Below are 16,963 nucleotides of genomic sequence, written 5' to 3'. Positions count from 1 at the left end.
GTGCAAAACTACTAAAGAATCTAACTAGGCCTTTTAATTGATAAAAGGGCCTTAAAACCGTACGAAATAAAAATGGGTAACTGTAATATAATCTGTAGCAAATTGCAAATTTTATTTGAAGTTAGATATAGTCTTTTTTCTAATCCCCTGGTTACAAAAGGTGTTGACTCCTGAGTAATGAAAGGATTAAATAAATAAATAGTTAGTACAACAGAAAATTGTATAACATGTTAATTTCTTTTGAAGAAGATTGAATTTAGTGAAATAAATAAACATGTACAAAAATAATTAAATGATATGATTTCAGCAGAGTCCAGTGTGGTTGGTAATTAATTGGTAACTACATTGAAGTTCGTTCTTCTAAATCTAATTCAGCAACTATTTGCACCCAAAGTTACCAATTGAAAGAAATTTGTTTGGTTATTAGACTGATTGATTTAAGGTTTTCTCTCTGTGATACTCCCTCCATTTTTTAATATAAGTCGTTTTAGAATTGTGCACATAGATTAAGAAATCATTAATTTTTTATATTTTCTAAAAAAAATATCATTAATTATTTTCCTAACCACAAATCAACCAATAATAAAATAGAAAGTATATTATCTTTGGTCATATAACATTAAGTGTTAATAAATTTTACATAGAAAATCGAAAACATCGTATAATTTGGAACATAAGAATTTCTCTAAAACAACTTATATTAAAAAAACAGAGGAAGTACTTAATAAATACATTTTGTTCCATCTTTTTATATTTTGATGTAATTAATTAAAACTGTCGTTTAATTTTCTAATATTTCATTTCTCAAGTTGAAACTTGAAGCTTGAACCAAATGGTATAGCTTGTAGCAATAAGCTAATGAGTTTGAGCCTTCAAAAATACATGATCATTCACTAAAACATTTTTATTGGAAATTTTAATAAGAAATTAGAATGGAAATGGATTCTTATCAGAAGAACTTAAAAAAAAAACTCATAGCAAAATTTTCAAACGTATTTTATATTAAAATAAAATAATATATTTGAGTTTATCAACGGATGGAAATGCTTTTAGTATTCTGCTATGTTTATTTGGTTACCCAAAGAGCCGATGAGTTGTCTGATATATACCCCATGACCGCATCCCTCACATGCACCGGATTGCATTGGAGGACGTACGATGGAGTCGTGTTTTATTTTGCATACTCAGACGTACATAACGTTGTGGACTCTGTAACTATGGATCAAATGTCTGGTTGGAAATTACTTCACGTTTGTCCATGAAACTTGGTGTGTTGGTTGCCGGTGACCAATTCTGCAGCGAAATTGGTTAGGCTGCGCGAGCCAGCGACAATACGGTTCTTGTCTACCCTCCACGATCAACTGCACGAGTCATGCTTCGTGTTGCCGGATCTCAAATAGGGTGGAGGTATATTCTTGATTTGTATAAGTATCTCCTCTTAGCTCAAAGAGAATCAAGTCTGCATAAGAAAGAACATTGAAATGAAGATTTCGACCATAAAAACATTGTAAAGAAGATTGTGTTGTTACATGGATCTCATTTGTCTTCTCTTCTCTTATTTCCACTATTTATTTTGTAGTTTTAAAATATGTGAGAGGATTTTATTTTGTTGAGGATTTGTTAGGATTTGTTATGTTAGCTCAAGTCAAGAATTAAATTTTCTCGAATGTGAAACTATTTCATCACTCTATTTGACTATCATTAAATGTTTTAGATGGTAAAAGTACTCAGATCTAATGAATTTAAAACATTCGATTTCAACGTATTTCCAAATTATCAAAAGAAAACAGAAAGTAATTTATGCTACCAAAAAAAGCAAGAAAAATATGAATGGTAAACATCTGAAAATTATTGTTGAAAGTGATTTGTCTATCTTGTTTTCCTACAACTTGCACCGTTTTTGAGTACGTGGCAAATGACTTCTTTGTAAAAAAAAGGTATGTGGCAAATGACTTTTTCCTTGCTCATCTGGCTCTGTCAATGACTACAGAATAGGACCTTGCTTGAACAATCTTTTAAATATTTTATGAAGGCTAAGAATTTCTTCTTCTTTTTTTTTGTTTAAATAAATTTCTATTTCTTAATAATTAAAAAGTTATGGCGAGATCCGTGCAATGTAATTTAACTCTTTCTGAAAAGTGGATTGTTTCCAACGCAGTTTAAATTTGTGACCTCTAAAATCCTTAGTAAATAACTCAAAAGTTTTGACATTTTCCACCTTGTGCAATGTTGATTCCTTAAGGCTCGAGAGTCTCACATGAGAAGCTGCGTGGCTTGACTGGTGCAGCTTCTTAGAGATGAACTTGACCAAGAGGATGCTTCAAACCGTTGATCTCACAACTGATCAGCGGTTTAACTTCTCTTCCTTTTAATTTGCCACTTCCTCATAAAAAGTCTTCTTCTGGGACATGTTACTGTTTATAGATAATTACTTTCTTGTGTTGTCTCTTTCAGTTCTTTGTTTCCCTCTCCTTTTCTTGTTAGTGCATTCAAGCTTTTTAGACAATTTCCAAAATTGGGTGGTCATTTATGCTTTTCCGCAAAGAATGATTGCCTTTTACTTCTTTTACTCTTTGCGGTAAATGTCTTTTGAGAGTTTGATTTGGAAAGAACTTGTACTTGGATCGTTGGATTCTCTTAACAGAAGGTTGCTTTAAAAGAAACGTGTTGTAGTTCCACATTTACGCACTTGCAGTCAATCTTTCAAAATATAGTTTTAAATGATATATATATATATATATATTGAGGTAATTTAGGTTATTAAATCATATTGAGGTAATTTGGGTTGTTAAATCATTATACGGAACTTATTTAAGTTAGATAACCATCAGAAAAATATTTGTCAACTTAATTAGATATATAAAATGTTATCATGTTATTTAAATTGCAATATGGTGATATTTTATTTTTTTTGAGAAAAATTATTTTATTATTAAAAATATGTTTCTTATAATAGAATACATGTATTTTGTGAAAAATGATAATATTTTTTAATCTGATATCTGATAAAAATATTTATGGTTGTTAGTAAACATGGGCGTTCAGGTCTTTATGTGCTCTGTTTTAAGATGGAATACGTATTTTTTTCGATTAGATGGTTGAGGTTGGTTCGGGTTTAATTAGATTTTGGTTTAAGTTAAATTGAATTTTGGTTTTCAGAAATATAAAATTTTGCTTCATTTATATATTTTAAAGTTTTTGATTCAATTTTTTTTTTTAAATCCGTTCGAATATAAAAACACATCATAAACCCATTTTGAACCCTTTTTAAATTTGGATTTGGTTCTAATTCAGATTTTGATTACTTAAATGCTTATTTGTGATTCAAAAGTAAACACATTAGTTCGCAAAATTTTGAAGTATAAATAATTTACTCTAGTCAAGATTTTGTGGTTTGATTTAAAAATGGTTGTCAAAGGAGATAAACATAAAAGTAACTAACAATCTCGTTAACAAAAAAAAACACTAACAACTCTATAAGCGCATGAAGTATTATTTTTATTTGAATTTCAAAATAAAACAACATTGTTTAAACTTCAAAAGCAAATTTTACTCATAATCAAACTTAGAATGCAAATTTTAAGCATAATAACTTCAATATTTGATCAAATAGCAAGTATACAGCTAACTGAGTAGTTGAATTAATTATTTATGTAATCGGTATTTTATAGTTTGCATTAAAAATTTTGAGTATTTTGGATATTTATTCGGGTTTATGTTTTCATATAATATGCTTAAAAAATGTTTTGAGTTCTTTTCAGATATCTGTTTGCTTTAGGATTCGGTTCAATTGATACTCAAAATTTGAAATACCGTTAAACAAGATCCATTTAAATAATCATGTTGGGCTCGATTCAGTTCAAATTTATTTTTTCTGATTAGTTCCGTTCAGATTTATGGAGTTTTTTCGTCCTAGTTATTTGGTGTCGTAATTTTAAAACATGACGCTACTACTAAACAAAAAACTGAGAGTAATAAAAATGGTAAATATATTAGGATTTTGAAAATGAAGAATACCATCACATTAATAGAAAATATCTATGTTAATTCTCTTGAGTCACATTGTAGATTTATAAGTGTATATACCGAGATCCATAATCTTTTTGGGTAAATATATCTTTCTTTGTTGACATTTTTTTGGAACACTTAGTAAATATAGCTAGATATATTTGAAAATATATTAATAAAATATTATTTAACACATTTTTAAAATAGAAAATGTGAAACTATATTCAATCGAAGATTTTTTTCATATTTAAAGCACAAATAAAAAGCACTCTCTCAAACAAAATACTAAACATAAAACATACAAATACAATGTCTCAAAAAAAAAAAAAACATACAATGCTAGTATATAAAATCATCTCACCTAATATTGTCTAACTTTCTCAAAGAGTTAATAGCTTGGGCAGCCAAGATTGACTCGGAAACGTTACAATGTGGCTTAATAAGTAATATAGCCTAGCCTATTAACAAAGAGATCTGACACTGACAATTTTAAGAGAAAGATACCAAAACAAAGGTTGAACAGTATCAGATTTGACATTTATCATTTTATAATGCATTGCATTTCTTGTATTCCACGTGCTCATCTTTAACCGTCCAAATAGTATTTCTTTCAATTAACTAATAACATAAAGTTGCTAAAAGAAAAATAACATAAAGTCGCTTTAAAGAATCACTGTATTAAATCAGATAATAATTAACTTATTGAGGGATAAAAGTAAAACCATCTCAAATTAGCATTAATAAACTCATAATATAGTTAGATCTTATACCACAGGAGGCGTTAACCAATATATAATTAGCTCGTATTCTAGTTTTTTTCGTTTTACTATTCTTACCTTGTTGGAATCTAAAACCACACATGTTCCAAACTAGAACCAGTCCTATCGGTTCCAGCCGGTTAAAAAACAATTAAACTGTTCCACCAGAAATGAAATTTCTGTACCGATGATATATACACACACGAATAGACAAGGATAACATCACTTACCAAACAATATCAAATGCAAACACAGCACATGCAACAACAACACCACCACCATTTCGTGCTTGTCCACGGATCATGTCATGGAGCATGGTGCTGGTTCAAGCTGGCGGGAAAGCTCAAGGCCAATGGTCAACGAGTGACAGCTATTGAACTTGGTGGGTCCGGTATCGACGAGAGGCGGCTCGACGAGGTTCGTTCTGTCTCCGAGTATCTAGAGCCTTTGATGAGTTTCATGGAGTCTCTTCCTGAGGAAGAGAAGGTGGTCCTTGTTGGTCATAGCTATGGTGGCATTGGAACTTCTCTCGCTATGGAAAGGTTTCCGACCAAAATCTCTGTCGGAATCTTCATCTCTGCTTATATGCCACACCATGAGTCTCCCCCTTCCGTTCTCATTCAAGAGGTCGCCAGGAAAAAAAAATCTCAAAGAAAATTAAAATAAAGTTATTGGGACTACTATATCTTATCTGATAATTGCATGTCACTTTCTGTTTGTCTGTAGTATTTCAAACGTCTCCCTGATGGATTCGCCATGGATTGTGAGTTTACATTCGAGGAAGGACCAGGACAGCCGCCAAGTTCAGTTATGTTCGGTAATAGCTTCATGAAGGAGAAGGCATATAGTAATTGCCAGTCAGAGGTCAGTTTTACATCCATTACATCCATCTATGACCAGAGCCTGAATTTTATTTTTGGATTATAATAGTATAAATTTTAATTAAAAAATTATTATAATTTAAGGACCATAAAATATATATTAAGTTTTTAAAATTTGGGGACTAAAGACTGCCTGGCCTTGCTTATGGCATAATCAGTTTTACAAACCAAGATTAGGTGACTACTGTTGGTAATATACTAATGTATTTTGATTGTCAGGATCTAGAACTAGCCATGACGTTGGTGAAACCGAGCAGGTTATACCCAAAGGAAATGGAAGGTAAAGATTTGCTGACCAAGGAGAGGTATGGATCTGGGAAGAGAGTGTTTATCGTCTGCGAAGGTGACAACGTGGTTCCAGAGGAGATTCAGAGGTGGATGATTAGTAACTACGAACCTAATGAAGTGAAAGTGGTCGAAGAAGCTGGTCACATGGCTATGATCACCAAGCCTCAACAGCTTTCTCTACTGCTACAGGAAATAGCAGCAAAATACAACTGATAAAGTGTAACATTGTATTGAGTTTGAGTATCCTGAAATTTTAAAGCTATCCCCTCTGGAGTGTGTATCTCTAACGCTTTGTTATATTTATGATATGAATAAGAGCGCTTGTGATTCTTGATATTATGGGTTACATTGATTGCTGTATTTGGATGAGGCAGTTCCACATTGGTTTAAACAGGAGTATCTTATACCCTTTCGGATTTGGATTGTGGAGGCACGAACATAATGCTCTCTGATTTTATAGCTAATGCACCAGCCAAGAACGTATGTAGGATCTCTCTACAGAAACAGAACTCACTTGTGTCAGAACCCAGGAAAATTTGATTAGACATGAGATTCTCTAACTTACAGAATTCTACATATGAAACAATAAGTTTGAAATTTGATCTGGAAAGGAGACAGCGTTGGCATCTGATCCTTCTGCCTCAGAGAATCTCAACTGAGAGATTAAGATAAATACTTCTCGTAGCAGCTAACATTGTTGAACATGGCTTCCTAATTACTCTTTGGATTAGAAAAAGTTCTTGAAACGTTAACCTCCCTCAGTATAAGAGAAGTTTCAGTTAGGTGATTAAATGAATAGGTGAGTTTACAGTAAGCAAAGTTAGACTAACCGTCATAGAAGATCTTATGGGTTGTATGGAATGAGTTTCTTCCAGTGTTTTCATACCCGACCCAATGAACTAAGACAGTCTTTAAGCATCTCCAAAAGCATGGAGAACATAACTTCCAGTTTTGTTCAACCATACAGGTCTCCAGCAAGACAAATGTTCTCTTTAAAGATGAAGCATCTACATGTCCTTCAGATGGTGCGAAGTGCGAACATCTACCAGTATATGCAGTGGATGTTAAGCAGGAGTCAATCAAATGCATTAGGGAATTTTGGAAACTCTAGACAAACATTTAAAAAGACTAGAGTACAAGAGCTAGAAATGGCTGATCTCACATTAAACAAAATAAAAAAGAAAAATCATATCCAGTATTGATACTCAAATAATTTAAAGAGGTAAGGATTAACCTCAGCACAGCCAGCACCGATGTCCTTAAGATAAAAGGGTAATCAAGAAGGACTTGATGATCATAATGCAGCTAGCAATAGGAAACAGAGGCGCGTGAGTGACACACAAAATTGCAACCAAGATATGAAACAAAATTGCAACAGAGGCGCGTGAAGAACTATATCTCTACTAAAACGCGGCGTTTTAATATAAAGAACCTCTCTAGCTCTATTAAAACGCGGCGTTTAGAGTCCCACTACGTTACGTAGCTTCTATGCCACTTAACGAACTAGCTTCTTCCGTCGCCGAGCTTACACGGAGATGCGTTTCGACCACCGCACTAAAACGGGCGCGTCAGGTCCACGCTCTCATCCTCACCGCCGGGGCAGCTCACGACTCCCCGTACGCAAGCAACAACCTCATCTCGATGTACGCGAGGTGCGACTCTCTAGAACAAGCGCGGAAGGTGTTCGACACAATGCCTCACAGAAACGTGGTTTCTTACAACGCGCTTTGTTCAGCGTATTCCCGGAGCCAAAGCCACGCAAGTTACGCTTTTGATCTGATAACCCGTATGGCGTCCGAGTCCTTGAAGCCTAACAGCTCGACTTTCACTAGCTTAGTGCAGGTCTGTACTTTGCTTGAGGATGTTGTAATGGGATCGTTGTTACATTCTCAGATCATAAAGCTTGGATTTTTAGACAATGTGGTTGTCCAGACATCGGTTTTGGGGATGTACTCCAGCTGCGGGGAGTTAGAATCTGCGAGGAAAGTCTTTGAGTGTGTAGAGGGTGGAGATGCGGTGGTTTGGAACACGATGATATCTGGGAGGTTGAGAAATGGTGAGATAGAAGAAGGGCTTGCGCTGTTTAGAACCATGTTGATGTCTGGTGTTGTTCCAACGCAGTTCACGTATTCGATGGTGCTCAATGCTTGTAGTAAGCTGGGAAGCTATTCATTAGGGAAACTAACCCATGCCCGGATAATAGTCTCGGATGGTTTGGCTGATTCAGTTGTTGAAAATGCACTTCTTGACATGTATTGCAGTTGTGGGGATGTGAAGGAAGCGCTCTTTGTGTTTGAGAGGATTCATAACCCAAATTTGGTTGCATGGAACTCGATTATCTCGGGTTGTTCAGAGAATGGATTTGGAGAGGAAGCGATTCTTATGTATGGAAGGTTACAGAGGAGGTCCACACCGAGGCCGGATGAATATACTCTCTCTGCTGTTATATGTGCGACAGGGCAAACAGAGTGGTTCATTCATGGAAAGCTTCTCCATGGACAGGTAATGAAACTAGGATATGAAAGGAGTGTTTTTGTTGGAACAACGCTCTTGTCTATGTACTTCAAGAACGGGGAAGCTGAATCTGCTCAGAAGGTGTTTGACGTGATTAGAGAGAGGGATATTGTTCTGTGGACTGAGATGATAGGAGGGCAATCGAGAGTAGGAAACAGCGAGTGTGCTGTCCAACTCTTCGTTGAAATGTACAGAGAAAAAAATAGAACTGATGGTTTTTCCCTGAGCAGTGTCTTGGGAGCGTGTTCAGATATGGCATCGCTAAGACAAGGTGAAGTGTTCCATTCCCTTACCGTGAAGACAGGATTTGATAGTGTTATGTCTGTATGTGGAGCCTTAGTAGACATGTATGGGAAAACTGGAAAATACAGTGCTGCAGAATCAGTATTCTCTCTTGTTTCGAATCCAGATTTGAAATGTTGGAACTCAATGCTAGGAGCTTATAGTCAGCATGGAATGTTAGAAAAGGCTCTGAGTTTCTTTGAACAGATCCTACGAAACGGTCTCACCCCTGATGCAGTAACGTACTTATCTCTATTAGTAGCCTGCAGCAACAGCGGATCAACTCAGCAAGGTAAGTTCCTGTGGAACCAAATGAAGGAGAGAGGCATCAAAGCCGGATTTAAGCACTATTCTTGCATGGTGAATTTGGTATCTAAAGCTGGGTTAGTAGACGAAGCACTGGAACTGATACAAGAATCTCATCCTGTAAACAACAACCAAACAGAGCTCTGGAGAACTCTGTTAAGCGCATGTGTCAACACAAGAAACTTGCAGATGGGACTATACGCAGGTGAGCAGATCCTGAGACTTGATCCAGAAGACACTGCAACATACATACTACTATCGAATCTTTATGCGGTGAAAGGGAGATGGGAGGATGTTGCAGAGATGAGAAGGAAGATTAGAGGATTAGCTTCTGCTAAAGATCCAGGATTGAGCTGGATTGAAGTGAACAATAACAGTACTCAAGTTTTTTCCTCTGGGGATCAGTCTAACACAGAAGTAATACAAGTGCAAGATGAATTACATAGGTTAAAGAGTAATATGTTGTGTAGATCATCATCACCATCCATTGATCAAGATCAATTTCCTTATAGAACCTGACTGTTCCCATTAAAAGTTGTTCCAAAACAAGTATCATCATTGCAACTGTAATAACAGAGTCCAAAGCAACAAGGTAGAGATCTCAGAGACAAAAAAAAAACACAAACTTGCTCTGTTTTCTAGTTTCATTACACAAGTTCTAAAACGACCAGACACACTAAGACTAAGAGATCAGACAAAGCCAAAGAAATAGAAACCCTCTAGTAAAGACAGACGCTTTGCATTCATTTGAGTGAGCTCACTGGCGTTGTGATGGAGAGGTCCGGCCACGCAAAGTACTCACCGGCGTTGCTGCTCTCTAAACCCTCGAACTGCCACGTGGATGGTATCTGAACCGCGTGATGAGCACCGTTACTCACTGCATTCGTCGTTGCAGCGTCACCCACGGTTGAAAACGGCCAAGCCGCTCTTCCGAGTCCGAAGCTGACGTCATCATAACCCGACCCGAGTCCGCTTCCAAACCCGCCTGTTCCATGCGTCGTGGCACTCGCTGCGTTGCCGTTTTGGTTCAGGAGAGATGTGAAACTGCCGCAGAGAGATAAAGAACCTCCCTTTCCGTCGTTCTCGAGGGGTGCGGTAACGTTAACGGCGTGGCTACCGTCGTTAGAGAGCGACGTTTGAGGGAAGAGAACAGGCGTCGCTTGCAACGGAGCGTTGAGGACTCCGGCGGAGGAGGAGCAAGTGCGGGAGCGTTTCGCGGCTTTGCGAGTGCCACCGCCGACGGGAATGTCGCGGAGAGTTCCGCCGTGAGTCCAGTAACGGCGACAGGATTTGCAGAAGTGGCGAGGCTGGGAGAAGTTGTAGTTGTTGTAGTAACAGAACTTGGTGTTGGCTGAGTCGCAGCGAGGACACGGGAGCTGCTCTTGCTGCTCCGTGGCCGGTGGAAGCCCCGTTATTCCGCCGTGAGGTCTCATCGCCGTGCGTCGTGATTCGCCGGAGTCAGACGTCGTCATCAAGAAGACGCGGGAAAGAAGAAAGATTGGGGCTTTTGGGTAAAAGGTTGGAACTTTTGGTACGAGGGAGTGAGATTTGGGGAGTTTTGTTTTGGTTTTTATGGAGGAAACATGCGCAGATAGAGATGGTGATGGAGAAGAAAGTCAGACTTTTCTTGACAGAGGGTGTTGGGTTGATTAGACGCTCTCTCTCTCTCTAAAGTTTGTTTTTTTTTGGAATTGTTGAGTCGGCTATGGATTATTGTGAGCAGTGTTGGCTCTGTTTGCTCCCTACAACTACGACTCGGCTCACTTCATACGTAGGTGGCTCTTCTTTCAAGACTTTCTGTTTGAACACATGAAACATTTCTACATTATTCTATCTTGCGTAAAACAAAATCTCAATTTTTAAATTATTAGTATAATTTTCTTACAGAGTCGCATTGTTTGCGGTGTGAATATTGGAGGTTATTGAATTCTAAACTAATTGTTTGATGTAAGCTATTGTTTTATCCATGGAAACTTTTAATGATATTCTAAATCATTTTTGTTGATATAATGTAGTTGTAAAACTTAAGTTTAATTTTTAAAATGAACTAAGTCATGAACGATAAGTATGTCATGAAATTTTCATAAATATTTTTAAGTTTTCTTTAAGAGTTTTTAACATTTTTATCTTATATTGTATTTTTTTTAAAATATATATTTGACTTAACTTGATATATAAGTTTTTCAAGGAGCATAATAAATTCCAGTTCAAAAAAAAAGGAGCATAGTAAATTTGCACACAAAGGTCGTCGTGAAAATATATCTCTATTTTAGCAACAACAAAAAAAAAATATCTCGCAATATTTGATTACCGCAAATAGTACTATCGATTATGTGAATAGTATATGGCACAGCTAACGTTTAGTTGAATATTCTTGAGGTTGAGGTTATATGAAATGAGTTTAAAACGTAAACTATTTTTCAAAAACTTCAACGAGGTGATCATTCACAGCAGTGGTTCTAAAATTACTAAATCTTTGATACCTATATTACCGGGAAAACATCATGATACATATTAGTACTCTCTTTACCAACCTTATAAAGAATTTTTGACAAAAAGACAATTATTGTACTTATTTGTTTAATAATGTGAAAGTTTCGTCATGGAGTCATGGCATTGTCTTTAAGTTCAATTAGTAAACAAGAGTCAAAACTAGTAATAGTGACATATTCTGTCTCTTGTGGAAAACAAATGCATGTGGAATAAAAGAAACAAAATAATACAGAGATAATGCGTAGAGAGAGAGGTCTAGGTCGCAGTGGGCAACACACAGGTAGGAGGAGGCTGTTGTGTTTATCAATGTACGGCCCCTTCCCATTAATTCTACAAGATTTTTTAAGTTTCATGCTCAAATATGATAATAAGTTTTTTTTTCGGTAAAAAAATATGATAATAAGTTTATGATGCACAAAGTAACTTAATTTTTCGATAATTTATTTTGATATATCCAATTGTTTAGAATAAAAAAATACTGTATTTTTAATATTTTGAACTTAGTTAACAATTATAATAACACAAAACTTAAGAAAAAATTATAATTATCATAAATGTGTTATCTTCATTTTATGTAATACTTTTATATAAGTAATAATGTGAATAGACTTTATCAAATCATATGTTAAAATAATAATTATATAATTTTATACATTAAAAAATTTAAATATAATCAAGATATACATGTATTTATATATTGACGGATCGGATCGGATATCTGCTTTCCAAAATTTTAATATTTGTGATTTGCTTCGATTTTAACGGATATTGATTTTTAGTATTTGTTTTGTTTCGAAAATTTATGGATATCCGGAAATTTTGGATCGAATCGAAATGAATAACGAATCAAATCAAATTTAACGGATAAAATGTCCAGCACTACTTCGTGGGATCACACAGCTTTTGAAATTAAAGATTTAAATCTTTGCTTGTTTATTTGGAGATTGTTCTTTTTGAAAATGATTCTTTTGTTAAAATATTGTATTCAAAGTATAAAGACAGATGGCAGTCGTTTATTTAAATAAAAGTTTTTACGTAGTGCTGGATTTCTAATTATAATGGTAAGAGCATGTTTATCGCATGGACTATTAAAATAGAGTTTTTAACAATAAAATATCATCAGTTTCACAAAAAAAAACAATAAAATATTAATATTTTAGTATATTGTAAATAAAAAATTAAATTTTAATTAAAATTAAATAGCTAAACTAATTAGAAATTGTCTGGTGGAAGAAAGATGCAAAATTAAGTTAAAAAGTATATCTTACACTTTTTAAATAAGAAACGTATCTTAGTTCTCTTTCATACTTTTAATTACTTTTTATATTTTAATAGTAAAAAACTTGATAAAAAACTTGCAATAAAAATCTTGCAATAAACCTGCTCTAATTACGATGGACCCTGCTTTTGTGATTCTTCCGTAAAACACTAACAACAACGTATTATCATTTCTAACCAATTAAATTCACGTCGTAGATTATGATCTTGTTTCTTTGAATTTGACAGACGGATCATAATATATGTTAGTCGACATAAGACGATTAAAACAATTTGTATATTGGAGTTTGATTGGGTCAAGAGAATCACATTAATCCGAACTAAATATTTGGATTTTGAAAGTATCTCTGATCCAATCTGTTTTATTTGATTAATCAATTATTTGATTCCATTCAGTAGCTATTTGGGTTTTGTGGTTTAAAGTTAAAACATGAGATAAAAAGGAAACTTATATCCAAAAAATACACACTACATGGTACGAAAACAAACATAGCATTTTATACAAAATAATAACAGTAGTATAGCAAACAAGCAAATATGAAAATGCATTTCTCCATAGTCTTGTTTGTTTGTTTGTTTGTGTGTTTTTACGATTATGACTTGTGACCAAATATTGTTTGTTTACAGGTTTTAAGATTATGTAATTAGTCATTGTGATTGATCACTATATATTATACAGTATATGGCGATCACTCGTGACATATAAACGAATATGTTCATATATTATACAGTATAATAAGTGGAATAATATCATCCAAATTCAAATTTGTAGGTATATTTTATAGTAATATTTTCACCAATTATATTTTCAGCTAATAATGAAAATATTATAAGAAAACTGTGATGGAGGGAATCGGATTCGGAGGCCGCAATCAGAGGGAAATGTGTAGTAACAGTTCTTCACGCCTTGTCCCAACCTCTCCCATCATTCTGTCTCTCTCTGCATTTATCGTTCACTTCTTGTCTTTTTTTTTTCTCTTAAATTATTATTATAAGATTCCTTGAATTATTTTTAAAAAACATAACGACTTTGCAGGTGCACGTAAAATACTCTACCAAACATAGGATGCGACTAAGACAAATAACTAATCAGACGTTTAAGTTTTCATACTGGTCTGGTCCATTTGTATATAAGTGAAAAATGAGTTACAAACAAACTTATATATATACGTATAATTAGCAGAGGGAGAGACGGTCAAACAGACAAGAGTGAAGCTGTCGGGGAGGGTCGAAGGAGGTAGATAAGCACGCGCAGCCGGGGGAAGATGATATGACCCACACATGAACCACCATCGATTTCAACGACTTCTCTATCTCTCTCTAGTCGCTTTCACACCCAATACAGTGGATAGAGAGCAGAGAAGTGTGGTTTGTATGTTGTGGTGTGCCATCTGGGACGATTTGCATTACACCCGTCCTTTCGTTGTCGGTAATTGGGTCCGGCCGGTCCTTTCAGATCATACTACTGACACCCTCTCCCTTATTCCTCTCTTTTCTTCTTGTCTTTTTCTTCCTCGATCTTCTGTGTTCTTTTAAAGCATCTTTTAAAGGTATTCTATAACTTCAAATATGAAGTTTTTTGTTTTAAAAAAAAAACTTCAAATTTGAAGTTTGAAAAGTGAAACTCTATATTTGAAGTTTCAATATTCAAAACTTCAAATTTAAAGTTTCATATTTTATTCGCATTTTGGTCCTTACAATCACACATCACCTTTATGATACATAAATATTTTCTCGTTTATTGTTTTAATCCTTAAAAAAATTATATCTCATAAATATTTTAAATTTTGTTTACAGATTTTAAATTTTACACATAAAATTAAAAAAAACTTTAAAATAAGATTTAAAATATTTTAAGCTAGATTTAGACAACAATAATATACAAAAAAAAACTTAACAAAAATATTTTAAAAATTTATACGAAGACATAACTATTACACAAATTTAAATATTACAACAACACTAATAGTCAGGTAAGTTTGATCCGGAACCTTCAAAATTTTCAAATATTGTCCGAATTTTTTTGTGTAACTGAAGATGGTTGTTGTTGTTGTTTTTGATGTCTTTTTCGTACAATTCTTTCTTGTTCATATCGAATATATTCACAAGTATTAATATCATCGAAAAGAAATTAGTCTTTTATCAATATTTTATGTTTCTCTTTTACTATATTGTTCTGATCTCTTGTATTTACAAGTATCAATATTATTCGATTTCAACAATTTTTAGCGCGTAATCTACAAAGTAAAAATGAGGAAAGCCATTTTTACTTAGAAATGCACTAATAGATCATATATGCATTACGAAAATCATTTTATGAAATAATATGGTATTTTGTTTGAAGCTTAATATTAATTAAATTATTTTTATTTAAAATTTTATATTTTAATATAATATTTTATTAATTAATATTGTTGTAATATATTTATATATGTGCTAGTTATTTACAAAATTTTTATGAATTCAAATTAATTATGAAAAATATAAAAACCATACTATAAAATATAAATAGTTTTGAAGTTAAGTTTGAAGTTTTACTTTTGGAGAAGAACACATTTGAACTTCAAATATAGAGTTTTGGAAACTTTAAAATAGAGTTCATTTTTGAAGATGCTGTTATTCTGTTTCTCAACAACCTCTAATATGAGGGCGTTTTTGTCTTTTGCACGTGCATCAAAGAGGCTCAGTTTCGTCTTTTTCTTGATCACAACATGTTTATCTGCGATCGTTAGAGCTCAACGGTCCAATCTTTTTCTTACTTCAGTTAGCCAAATAGTATTATAAACAACATACAACTGATTATTCCCTATTGCTTTTCAGATTTTTTTGTTCTTTCCTATTTCAATAAACATGAGTTGCTCAATGTCGATTCATTCTTCTAATTGGAACAATATTATGTTTTTTATCATACAAAAAAAAACTAATATTATGTTTTCAGCGGTAATTTATAACTATAGATAACAGAAAACAAAACAAATAATGAATCTCACAGTCTCATATTAGAACAATTTTTCGACAAGGGAAATATACAAAAAAATTCTCAAAGGTCACGAAGGTCAAGAAGATTAAAAGGAGTAACGAATTTGTCAGCAATGAGGAGATTAGCAGCTTTGCTGGGATGGTACGGGTCCCAAAACACATGGTTTGACCGGTCCGTACAAAGGCTATAGGTTGGTCCACATAGCAATATCCCTCCCGTCACACAGCACGCCTAACTCGCCGTCCTAAACCCTATTTATCAATTTTCAATAGTCAATAAAACAGATAAAATCACATTTTCTAATTAGTTTTTTTGACAAAAAACTGTATAGGCAAATCGATTAGGAATAGACATATAAGAGCAGCATTAACCAGGGATGCTTAATCACTTTTTTATTATTAAGTAGGATTTAAGCATTTCATTAAGAAACTTGTATATATTGATCCTCCAATGCAAGGTGTTTATTATGGAGTGCTTAAAAAAATAAAATATTAATTTTTTTTGATAAAATTTATTTATTACATCAGACATATTAAAAGATAACATTTTAAACATAAATTTTAAAAACACATTAAAATAAAGATTAGATCAATAAAGAAGATAAATTTGAAAAAAACGTGTGAACTCATTGGTTGTTTTCATCACCTCCAAATCTACGCCACACATGTTCAACCAAATCACCTTTCAGTTGTTCATGCATTTGTCGATCACGAAGTCTAGTTCGAACACCCATCATATTGGCGATATTTGTAGGGATATCTGTAGAATACGTGAGATCGACATGTGAACTTCCATTGTCTTCTCCGTGTTGGAAATCGGAAAGATCAAATTGACTGTATCCATCTCGTTCGTCTTCTACTATCATATTATGGAGTATGATACATGCCCTCATAATCTTACCAATTTTGACTTTATCCCAAAAAAGTGCTGGATTTTTAACGATGGCAAAGCGAGCTTGCAAGACTCCAAAAGCACGCTCGACATCTTTTCGGACAGCTTCTTGATGTTGAGCAAATAAAACCGCTTTCGGTCCTTGTGGTATTGGAATAGATTGGATAAAATTTGTCCATTTCGTATAAATACCATCGGTGAGATAGTAAGCCATATGATACTCTCTTCCATTAACCGAGAAGGTAACTTGCGGAGCTTGACCCTTTATTATGTCATCAAAAACA

At 34.0% G+C, this 16,963-nt stretch overlaps 3 protein-coding genes across 3 annotated transcripts; 2 read left to right on the top strand and 1 right to left on the bottom strand.

Moving 5' to 3' along the window:
- The first annotated feature begins 4,893 nt into the window (after window positions 1–4,893).
- On the top strand, window positions 4,894–6,271 carry LOC106303671 (methylesterase 10). Its single transcript, XM_013739971.1, has 3 exons — window positions 4,894–5,393; window positions 5,493–5,630; window positions 5,867–6,271. Exons 1-3 carry the CDS (start codon window positions 5,010–5,012, stop codon window positions 6,146–6,148), a joined length of 804 nt encoding a protein of 267 aa, XP_013595425.1. The 5' UTR covers window positions 4,894–5,009; the 3' UTR covers window positions 6,149–6,271.
- Window positions 6,272–7,405: 1,134 nt separating this feature from the next.
- Window positions 7,406–9,578, top strand: LOC106301677 (pentatricopeptide repeat-containing protein At3g50420). The gene has a single exon (XM_013738127.1). It carries the CDS (start codon window positions 7,424–7,426, stop codon window positions 9,554–9,556), a length of 2,133 nt encoding a protein of 710 aa, XP_013593581.1. The 5' UTR covers window positions 7,406–7,423; the 3' UTR covers window positions 9,557–9,578.
- On the bottom strand, window positions 9,576–10,898 carry LOC106301678 (dof zinc finger protein DOF3.4-like). Its single transcript, XM_013738128.1, has one exon. It carries the CDS (start codon window positions 10,507–10,509, stop codon window positions 9,781–9,783), a length of 729 nt encoding a protein of 242 aa, XP_013593582.1. The 5' UTR covers window positions 10,510–10,898; the 3' UTR covers window positions 9,576–9,780.
- Window positions 10,899–16,963: the final 6,065 nt, after the last annotated feature.

The sequence above is a fragment of the Brassica oleracea genome, chromosome C7, assembly GCF_000695525.1.
Source record: "Brassica oleracea var. oleracea cultivar TO1000 chromosome C7, BOL, whole genome shotgun sequence".
NCBI lineage: Eukaryota > Viridiplantae > Streptophyta > Magnoliopsida > Brassicales > Brassicaceae > Brassica > Brassica oleracea.
This window is presented reverse-complemented; position numbering and strand designations above follow the sequence as displayed.

Coding starts and splice junctions, on each gene's coding strand:
- LOC106303671 (XM_013739971.1), top strand. CDS start 5,010: ATGCAAACACAGCACATGCAACAACAACACCACCACCATTTCGTGCTT. Junction 5,394..5,492: donor CTTCCGTTCTCATTCAAGAG/GTCGCCAGGAAA, acceptor GTTTGTCTGTAG/TATTTCAAACGTCTCCCTGA. Junction 5,631..5,866: donor ATAGTAATTGCCAGTCAGAG/GTCAGTTTTACA, acceptor TTTGATTGTCAG/GATCTAGAACTAGCCATGAC.
- LOC106301677 (XM_013738127.1), top strand. CDS start 7,424: ATGCCACTTAACGAACTAGCTTCTTCCGTCGCCGAGCTTACACGGAGA.
- LOC106301678 (XM_013738128.1), bottom strand. CDS start 10,509: ATGACGACGTCTGACTCCGGCGAATCACGACGCACGGCGATGAGACCT.